The 11,273-nt window shown below is 32.9% G+C and overlaps 1 protein-coding gene across 1 annotated transcript; it reads left to right on the top strand.

Annotated features, from left to right (window-relative positions):
- Positions 1 to 6,603: 6,603 nt before the first annotated feature.
- On the top strand, positions 6,604 to 9,946 carry LOC111299796 ((-)-alpha-terpineol synthase-like). The gene is made up of 7 exons (XM_022895243.2): positions 6,604 to 6,864; positions 6,949 to 7,192; positions 7,286 to 7,664; positions 8,305 to 8,523; positions 8,918 to 9,056; positions 9,169 to 9,414; positions 9,498 to 9,946. The coding sequence occupies exons 1-7, from the start codon at positions 6,730 to 6,732 to the stop codon at positions 9,786 to 9,788; spliced, it is 1,653 nt and encodes a 550-aa protein (XP_022750978.2). The 5' UTR covers positions 6,604 to 6,729; the 3' UTR covers positions 9,789 to 9,946.
- The last annotated feature ends 1,327 nt before the right edge of the window (positions 9,947 to 11,273 follow it).

Here is an 11,273-nt window from a genome sequence, read left to right on the forward strand (position 1 = left end):
GACATCTGTCTGATCCGAATGAGGCAGGATTGTTTATGAATCGAAAATCCCAAGATGCTGCAGTTGGTTCTCTTTTACGTATGCTGAAGAAAGCCCCTCCTCGTCGCCAAGATATCTACAGTTTAATTAATTTTTCGGAAGCCTCCAGTCCAGAAATGTGGAACAGCAGCATTTATGAGCAAAAGCAAATTTCTGGGGTTGTGAATGTTGAGCATGCTGCTTCTTCAAGTATTGCATCTTCCAGGTTTGTTGCATCAAAGACAACTGCTGATGCATTAGAGGAGCTTCGGGGTTATAAAGAGATGAAAAACTTATTGCTTAGTGAAGGTGGTAAGTCTTACACATCTGCCAATAATGCCTCAGGAGCTGAACATTCCAGTAAAGGTACATGAGAATTTTTAACTTCTGCAGTATTGTTATATTGCACATTATGTACAGCGCTATGGTTTGAGAGATTACTACATGCTATACAACTGAAGCCATTTTTGCTCTTAGGTAGTCACGTACGTTTAATAAACGAATGTACAAATGTTGTTTAAAATTATTTATTAAACTTAATAAATGAACATAAATGAAGAAATTAAACATATTTACTAACGGTTTAAAATTATTTATTAAATTTAATAAATGAACAAAAATTAAACATGTTTACCGAAAGCTCTGTTCACTTACACCACTAATGGAGGCACATGCGAATTTACAGGCTACATATGTACATGGTAGTACAACATATCTCTATCTTTCGCTCACCATCTCTCTGTTGCTGTCGTGTCTATTATTTTCCTCCTTTCCTTTGTTTTTTCTCCTCCATGTGGGTCTAGTCTGGAAATGCAATTGCCTGATGATCAGAATTGAAGAGAAACGGATGCCATTGCCTGACCAGCAGAATTGAAAAGAAATCTCAGCGGGATGTTTTGATTTATTTTCGTTAAAAGGTAAATATCAACCTTTTCAATAAAGTTTGAATCTGTAAGTAAGCGTAAATATTCGGATAATCTTCAACAAACCAAAAAAATCTTTTTACATTTTGTTTTTTCTTTGTTTCCTTTGTGATTTAACGCCGTTTGATTATGTCGGTTGGGGTTAATTTGGAAAGATTGGTTTATTATTGCCATTGACAACTTGGTTTCTCTCTTTAAACAATTATTTGGAACTAACAATAAGTTTACATTCGTCTTTGATAAAGGCATAAAGCACATAAGCATTAAAGAAATTCATCATACATACATAAAAAGGATATGAAAAATGTCTTTCATTTGTTATGTTATTCAGATTCGAATGTTAGATATGTTATATGTACAATATAATAATGTATTTTTTTCAATTAATTTTTTTTTATATTTGGATTGTCTAACCTCCATATCTACATTCATTGTATATATGTCAAACACAAGTACTTTAAAAGAAATGAAGAATCCAACAATTAACATAGTTCATTGACGCCTAGACCTTAACCTTCATATTGAGCCCCTAGTGCTTTTTAGTTTATCCTCTTCTATTCTTCTATGGTGCTTTTTAACTCCTCTTTTGATTGTCTCTGCCTTGGGCCCCAAAGGCTTTCAAAATTTTTGGCGGGGCCTTGGGCCCCACACGCTTCCACAACGGTTCGCCATGTAGTTTCAATTAGTGACTTATCCGGAAGAAAGGAAAGAAAAAAACAGAACTAATGACAGACGTCAAATTTTACATTTTTTTTATTATAATTTTTTATTTAAATTTAAGTTTATATATATTGAGAAGCTAGCCATTGACGCTTGTGGGGTTATAAAAGAACAAAATGTTCAAGATTTTTAATTTTCCTCTTGCCTTAAATTCTGAACTTTTGTATTTTATTTTTTTCTCTACTTAAAGAAAATATAAAATATTTTTACTATGTTTACTCTGCGTACAGTGGCTGATTTTTTTTTGCTTTTGTTTTCTCTGTTTTCATGGTTTTGTTATGTATAAAAAGTAAAACTAGTATGGTACAAAAGGCTATAAACAAAAATTAATGATAATAATTTGTAGCAACATCGTTTTGGCTGGTTGTTGTGCAAACAAGTCATCCATCCAAGTCTTAATTTCTGTGCAACGCGCTCTTTACTTTGATGTGAATGATCATCGCTGGAACAGTTACTCTTCAACATATTGCCATTTTGTGCTTAATTGAAAGCAACTTTAATTGCTGTTGAGGGCTGAAGGCATTGTTTTGCCCAATCGACACTCTGATGTCTGCAGTGTTGAGTTTTGGATTTTTCTAGTACACTCAAACGAATCCCACAACTTTTAAGTGGAGCCCACGTTCGCAGCCCTTAGCATGGATTTTTTTGAGTGGATACGTTTAAACGTTGAAGCTTAATCTTGCTTCACCGTACTGGTCTTGACTTTGAACGAACTTTGCTTTAAAACTCACTGGTTAGCACATTTTCTGAACATTCGTTAATTGAAAGCGACTTTGCTTACCTCCCATGGTTCGTCCCTTAAGCTGTAAGGCAAAGAAGGATCGACGGGCATCTATATATTGCTTTTTAATTTGTGGATTTGATAGAAACTTTAGGCAAAATCAAGTCTTCTTGAGCTAAGCTACGTGCCAAAACCAGCCCCACAACGTGTACGTCAAGAGACATTAAATTTGATCCTTTGAACTTTAAAGTTCGCTGATGGGAAGGCAGGTGGAGCACATCACAGCTATTTCTAAGAAAAATCTGGTCATTGGTCTTTGGACTTATTGGTTATTAGTTGAACGTATGCTTCGGTTTTGATAGTTGCTTTTAGCTTTGCATAAACGTAGTCCTTCGTAAACGACGGAGAAGGGACTAGGTAGTCATAAGGATTTTCTTTAATGAAGCACCTTCAATTTGATGGTACTCTCTTACATTAATTGAAAGATTAGCCGGATGGGTTTTGGCTTTGTGCATGCAATTAAATTAACATATAAAGACTTTGTCTTTGAAGCAACTTAAGTAATACTAGATTTAATTTGTAGGGTTTCAATGTGAGGCATTTTATAAATCGGTTGTGGTATATAAGTAAAAATTTAAATTTAAATTTATAAAGTATTTTTTTGAAATAAAATTATAAAATTTTTGAGTCAATAATATCTATTAATTTAGATGTGATGAATATGTACAATTAATATCAGGCAATTATAAACTGATAAAAAAATGTTATACAATAAAAATTACTTTTAAATCGCAATAAATGAGACCTAATATTATACTATGTGAGTACCACTTTTAAAATTTTCATTTTTAGTATGACTTTAATTTTTAAAATTTTTATTTCTAGTATGACTTTAATTTTATGTTTAGTATGATCCTAATTTTTTATATACTATATTAAACTTGATAAAAACATTAAACTTTAATAAGCAAATTTATAACACGCAATCTTATTCTAAAATATTTTAAAATTTTATTATGATATATATATAAATCTAAATTTAAAGATTTTAAATTTTTTTAATCAAAATAAATAATATTTCGCATACATATATAACGTAATAACTGTAAGGAACGAGATATCATTTTCCAGCTGAAGGCTCTAAGTAATCTTGCTTTTCTCCCGTTTTGACGTTAACTTTTTGAGGTTTAGGGTACTGATTAATATTTTTTAGTGAGAGAAAAAAAAAGAAATAGTACTCCCTTTGTCTTAATTTATTTATACCTCAATTTGGTTCTTTTAACCGAAATTGATTGAACTTTTTACCTTCAATTATTAAATTATTAGATTGATTAATTAAAAATTTAAAAAGGTTTTAAATTCTTTTCTCAAGTACATAAGGATTTTGAATTGCATTAATATAAGAAAGTTTTCTCCAATATCCTATATTTTATCTTATTTATCATCAAATTCAACAACAAGAGATCAATTAAAATTCAAGTTTCAACAGTTGCTTGAATTTTATACTCGTGATTTTTTTATAGTCAATATTTTGCAAAATATAGATATACAAAATTATGTTTATTTGACCAAACAAGTTAAACAAGGAGAACCAAAATGAGAGTAGGAGAAAAATGTAGGTAGAAAATACAGTTTTTAACCTTTAATTTGCATCATCTTATAAAACTTTGACGTGCAGTATCACTCTCTTTTAGCAGTTGAAAGTGTATTCAACCGGACTTTGCTGCTCAATTACTTTTTATTGGATTCTTATCTTAAATTTTTAAAGGACTTGGAAGTTAAAATATTGAAAATCGAGTGAATGGTGCAGATTCTAAAGGCAGATTGGTTTTCTAGAAAATTAGATTTAGGGTCTATTTGGATACTGGTAAGATTAATTTTGGTGAGATTGAAAATAATAATAAATAAAATATTAATTACTGTAACAATAAGATTAAAATCAATGTTGAGACATATGTTTGAACACAAAAATAATAATGACAGTGAGGTGAATTGGATTGAAAAGAAAAAAAAATTATTAAAGCCATTCAAATTAAAATGTCATTACAGGGGTTTAGGTTTTTAGTGGCATTTTTCTTTTATATTTAACAGCGCTTATAAACGTCACTAAAAGATTTACGAGATTTGTCAAAAGTGATAGTCAGAGTGTCAGCTATACACATGTTACAAAAAATAGCGACATTTACGAAAAAATACTTAAATATTAGTGACATTTATATCTGAAACGCTATTATTTTAGCGGCATTTCTATTTTTGAGATGCCGCTAATTAATGGTATTTTTATAAAAAAAAACGTCATTGCTTTGATTGCATTTGTAACATGGCCAGCTCACCAAAACACTTTTTCATCTTCACCTTGAACAACCCAAAGCGAAGTCATTTCGACAATCTTTGAGCAGATCATATACCAACCTAAAGCATACTTGCAAGATTACTAATGCCAAGTCGGCATAAGCTATGACCTGTCCAGATTAAGTCGAACAACAAAGATAGACCTCTAACACTTATCCATCACGTCAGCCTTATTGACATTGGACCTTAGTGATAAGAGGTCAAATCCCAAGCAATCTTTCAAAGCCTATATTTGTAGAGATTGAGTTCACAAACATATGCAAAAATAAACTAATCACACATTCAATAATCTAATACTCAAACTATTTGATAAAGAGATCAAATATTATAGGCATTTAGTGGTAAAAAAAGCATTGTAGTATTTTTTTCCCTTATTAAAAGTTGTCAACAAATAACTAGAGGTATTTTGGACATTCAAGCTAACCTAACATGTCAGATTAACTTGACATATTTAGTATTACATCTGTTCAACCATGTCACTAATATCCCCCATGGGTCCTTCACGTTTTGCCTATAAATATGAACATCAAAATACTATCATTCCATTCTATATGTTGCTATAATTCCTTATTTTTCTTATTTTTTTTCTTTTTGACTTTCTTTATATTAATTTTTAACTTGAACATCGAAGTGTAAATATAAAAAAACTCATTGTTTTTGCATCTAACTACTCTTTTCCTTTCTTATCTTTTTAGAGATACCCTCAAGTTGGATTCTGGTTGTTTTTTGGGAGCCAACCAAGATCGGCAAGTGGCAGTCAGTGATAGCTAAAGGCAAAAGAGGTGGCGGCCAATGGCGGCAAACTATAGGAATCTAGGATTAGGTGGTTGATGTTCTTGGATTTTGGATTTTGAGAGTGTTGGTAGCTTTTTTTTAGAAAAAATGTTTGAAGTGAAATAAAAAAAAGACTTACCTTTTATAGAAAAAAATCAGACGATTGATGAGTTGGAATAGACTCGAGGTCTACGTCACGGGTCGAGACTTAAGCTCCGAATCCGCGCGGCTCCGGGACCCGGGCATTCACCCTTCCGGCGTCCCAGATCAGCCTTCCGCCACGGTTCACACTCTTGTGAGGTATTGTCCGCTCTGGCCCCCCTGGCCTCACGATTTTATCCTACAAAAGGCGCCTCACAAGACGGAGGTGGTGTGAATTTTTTTATACCCCAGGGACCCTCCTATTATGTTCGATGTGGAATTCAGGACTCATCCTTAGGTCCGTGACATTCTCTCGCACCCAACCTCGTGACGCCCTCGTCATGGAGGCCAGTCACCCTGCCTACCTCCCTCGAGGTGCTCCGCGTGGATCAAACGGTTTAAGGCTGGCTCTGATACCACTTGTCACGGGTCGAGACTTAAGCTCCGAACTCGCGCGGCTCCGGGACCCGGACATTCACCCTTCCGGCGTCCCAGATCAGCCTTCCGCCACGGTTTACACCCTTGTGAGGTATTGTCCGCTCTGGTCCCCCCTGGCCTCACGGTTTTGTCCTACAAAAGGCGCCTCACAAGGCGGTGGTGGTATGAACCTTTTTATACCTCAGGGACCCTCCTATTATGTTCGATGTGAGATTCAGGACTCATCTTTAGGTCCGTGACATACGCACCTAACCTATGCTAGGCTGTAGTGGACCATCCCTAGATGGGTCCAATTGAACTGTGATTGAATTGGTCAAACTACAACCGAATCCGTCCAATATATATCAGCGCCTAAATAGTCTGAGGAACTGCGAAATTGGACTGATCATTATCAAACTATTGCCTAGTTTTGACCAATTTTTTGGATAATATTTTTAGCACTTAATCATGTTCTGAACGTACTTTAAATTCATTGGATCTAAATATCGAACCAAATACAAGTTGATTAATAGTCCTTTCTGGGATAGATAGTTGTTGGTCACGTCGATGATCTATATATTGGTATGTTGTGTCACGAATTATATCTCAAGTGATAACAAAAAATTAACCCAACTTCTATAGTTCCAAACTAAAGCTTTCTTCATGGCTCTTCAATCCTCCAAAATTTTGGTTGCTACCGCCAAAGTTTTAGATCAAAAAATTGTTAGGCGATCTGCTAATTACCATCCTACAATTTGGAAGGACGATTATATTCAGTCGCTCAAGAGTGATTACATGGTATGCAGAATGGTAATTACCAACATATATATATATATATTTTGAGCATGACAGGTAGCTAACAGAGTTGCTTATCGTCGATAGGGAGAATCGTATGGTGAACGAGCAGTGAAACTGGTGGGAGAAGTGAAAATGATGCTTGACAAAGTGATGGATCCTTTGGAGCAACTCGAGCTGGTCGATGCGTTGCAGAGACTCGGATTATCTCATCACTTTGAGAATGAAACCAAGAGGATTTTGGAGTATGTAACGGCTGACCATACCAATTTGTATGCTACATCACTTGAATTTAGGCTCCTAAGGCAGCATGGGTATAAAGTAACTCCAGGTAAAAGTCCAAGTAGTAATTAATTGTGTAAATGTAAAATAAAAAAATTGGAGAAATATTGATAATTACAGTTGAAAATTTTATTACATGCAGAGGTTTTCTCCCATTTCATGGACGAGATAGGGAACTTGAAGGCAGGTTATTGTGAGGATTGGAAAGGGCTGCTGAGCTTGTATGAAGCTTCATACCTTTTGTTTGAGGGTGAGAGCATATTGGAGAAGGCAAGAGATTGTGCAGCAAAACAACTCAAAGAATATCTGAAGCAGAACAAGGATGTATATAATGTGTCGATGCTAGTGGATCATGCTTTGGAACTTCCATTGCATTGGAGACTACCAAGGTTGGAAACCAGATGGTTCATAGAAGTGTACCAAAAAAGAGAGGACAGACATCAGAGTCTTCTGGACCTTGCTAAATTGGACTTCAATATGTTGCAAGCTGTTCACCAGGATGATCTAAGACATGCTTCCAAGTAAGTTCGTTCAAATTTAAATTATATATTTTTTTTTATATTCGGCCAATAGGAAAAATCCTGAGCTACGCTACAAAGATATTATAAATATATCGATATTATAAATATATCAGCAGATTTCATGTCTTTTTTTAAGTACATGTAAGGCTAACACCCCCCCCCCAAAAAAAAAAACAAAAAAAGAAATAATAAACTTAAATAAAGTGAATATTTATACATTCTATCATGTCTATGTCCTAATTCCAATATAATACTTACAAGTTTTACTTTTTATATGTTTAAATAACTTTTTTACAGAAAAAACCATGGAACATCAAAATTATAACATTTTCGAAATTTTAATATAAAACTACTAAAATCATAGCATTTTTTAGTTTTGTTTCTTTTGTCCAGTAAAAAAAAAGAAAAAAGAACATTCAATTTTAGACATAATTAAACAATGATGGAATACTGTTAAATGTCATTTACAACAGAAAAAAAAAGACATAAATAGGAGTTGATATATATCAAAAGCTATATAAAAACTCCCTTAATTAATTAATTAATTAATTAATTAATTAATTGATTGATTGATTAATCTATTCTATTTATAGTTTTGAATTAATTTTACAGAAAACGATTTTCTTAAACTTCTGTGCAGGTGGTGGAAAGATCTGTGTCTTGGGGAAAAGTTGACGTTTGCCAGAGACAGGGTGGTGGAGTGCTTTTTATGGGCTATGGGCGTGGCAACTGATCTTCACTTTGGTAATTGTAGAAGAATTCTCGCTAAGGTTGGTGCACTAATAACAATTATAGATGATATTTATGATGTGTATGGTACCATGGATGAATTACTGCTCTTCACCGAGGCTGTTGAGAGGTTCGTATGGTTCTCTAACTCTCTACTTTGTATAAAAGATGACCAGAGAGAATCAGTGATCTATTTTTTAATTTAAAAGCTAAGTTTCATAATATTTTTTAGTTACTTTATAACTCAAATCATTGAATATTTAAGCTTAATTTAGTTCATCCCTTAAATTTATATTTAGCATTAAAATTTAAAACAATTGTATTAATATTTTCAAAATATTTTTAATTAAAATTAAATTAAAAAATTTTTACCGAATCTAAAAAAATCCTATTTATAGGACCCAGATTTGAATAGTTCAAACCCATAGCTCAACCAGTGAACACCTCTACCCTTATTCCCAACCAAGCAAAGCCTTATGTAATTTTTTTTTTTCTGTATGAAATTTTAATCTTTATGATTCCAGATGGGACACAAATACAATGGAGTTGTTTCCTGAATATATGAAGGTATGTTTCCTTGCTCTTTTCAACTTCGTAAACGAAACAGCCTTCGCCATTCTCAAGGAGCAAGGATTCGATACCTTACCTCTCATGAAGAAAATGGTACTGAAACCCTACTATTATATATCTAGTTTTGAATTACTTTTATTTCATGATCTTTTCCTTCTAGATTTCGATTTTGTTAGTGATCATGATTTCTTTCATAAATGTACAGTGGGCAGACCAATGCAAAGCTTACTTATTGGAGGCGAAATGGTATTATAATGGATATACACCAACTTTAGAAGAGTATCTTGAAAATGGACTGATTTCCATTGCCTTTCCTGTAATACTATTTCATGCTTATTTGGCTACAAATTCAATAAGAAAGGAGTGCATGGAATGCTTCGAAGAGTGTTCCAACCTAATCAAGTTTTCATCTGTGATAGCACGGCTTGCGAATGATCTTGGAACATCATCGGTATGAAATATACAAGCATCATTGCTTGCTGTGAATTGAAATATATTTATGTAATGCTTTACCCTTTGGATTTTCTTGATTAGGATGAGTTGAAAAGAGGCGATGTTCCTAAATCAATCCGATGTTACATGCACGAAACTGGAGCTTCGGATGAAGAAGCCCGTCAGCACATACGGGCGTTGATTGATGCATGGTGGAAAAGGCTAAACGAAGAGCGATTTGCTCATTCTCCTTTTTCTCAGACGTTTATTCAATTTGCATTGAATGTGCCAAGGATGAGTCAATGCATGTACCAGCATGGTGATGGCCATGGGATTGGAGATCGTGAGACTAAGGATCGTGTATTAGCATTAATCGTTTTTCCTATTCCATAGACCAAAATAATTGGAGGCTAGGTGATATAGCAATCCTTTTGTAGTAACTTTTGTCAGTGAAGTTCCAATTGTTGAGCCTCTATAAATATAAATTCAAATAATTGATAAGTTTCCTGCTCTTAGCGGGTTTATCGATAATAAAATTTCTATCTCTGTCCATATCAATTAGCTTTGTGATAATTTTGTTACGCTAGTCACTTAATTCCTTAAACTCATTACATAAATGTGATTTGAGTTTTTTTCATTAGTTTATCTTTTTTAGATCAGATATAAACTTGTCTATGAATCAAGCTTAATATCTGGTCTGCGAGAATGGCACGACTTGAGGTTGGACTTTAAACAAAAACTTTTAAGTTTGTGTCTAGAGCAACTCGAAATATTATTTTATTTTATTAATAATAATTAGTCTACATAGATTTTAATAAACAACTTATATGAAATCTTGTATAAAATTTTAAAAGCATCAATCAAATATGTTTTTATCGAGTTTTATTTATAAACACTTTTAGTTAGATACTAAACGGTTTTTTTTCTTTTCTTATTATCTCCTACAACATATATAATTAAGTCACCCACTCCTAAGATCTCCGGATTACCTCGAGAAGCACCATACGTGTTTAACTTAACCACCTCACCAAACTTCTCTCTTAAGTATCGTTCACTTTCTTACATAAGGCATCATGAATTTCTGAGGCTATTTGAATTATAAGACGCATATCAATTTTAATTTTTCAGTGCAATACTAATCAATCAAATTTTAATATTGTGTGAGATTTATTAAAATTTTTTATAAAACTCACACTTTAAAATAGTGAATCTCCTGGTTAATTATATCACTTTAGTAGAAATAATTGTAAGTGAATTTCTCCCATTTGAATAATGTTGAAGATCGTCACAAATTACAATCTTATCAAATTGCTTAAAATAGGTCATATTTAATATGAATATAACTTGTCCAATCGTTAAATCATATTAATCATGCATGTTGCTCCTTATAACTTTGATTCATCTAACTTGTTTAAATATTCTTTTAAATGTAAACATAAGAGTAATGATTCATTTATAGTAGTGTAAGTCTTGCACTTGTTTTTATTATTGGATCAAAATTAAATCTTTGACTAATTTAGATTAAAATAATATTTTTAATTTTAACCATTTTGATCCAATAAAAAAAAAAAGGTGTAACACTTGCACCTGTATATATGCATCTCTCCTCTCTCGCTCTGTATATATAAACCATTTCAACCTTATATAAAAATTATTTTTGAAAACTTAATTATAAGGAAAATTAGTAAAATTATCATGTTAATAAAGTTATGGCTCCCCCTCAATCTAAGCAGAGCTATGTAGGGTTCACTAGAGGCTTGAGCCCTATTAAGGTAAAACAAATATTGAAATCATGTGTATCTTAGATAAAATTTAAAGAATCCTTGATTAGAATTGGATCAGATTGTTGGTTAGATTGATCAAATTTATGATTCGACA

Source organism: Durio zibethinus, chromosome 18, assembly GCF_047325235.1.
Source record: "Durio zibethinus cultivar Kanyao isolate XHJ-2024 chromosome 18, ASM4732523v1, whole genome shotgun sequence".
Classification (NCBI taxonomy): domain Eukaryota; kingdom Viridiplantae; phylum Streptophyta; class Magnoliopsida; order Malvales; family Malvaceae; genus Durio; species Durio zibethinus.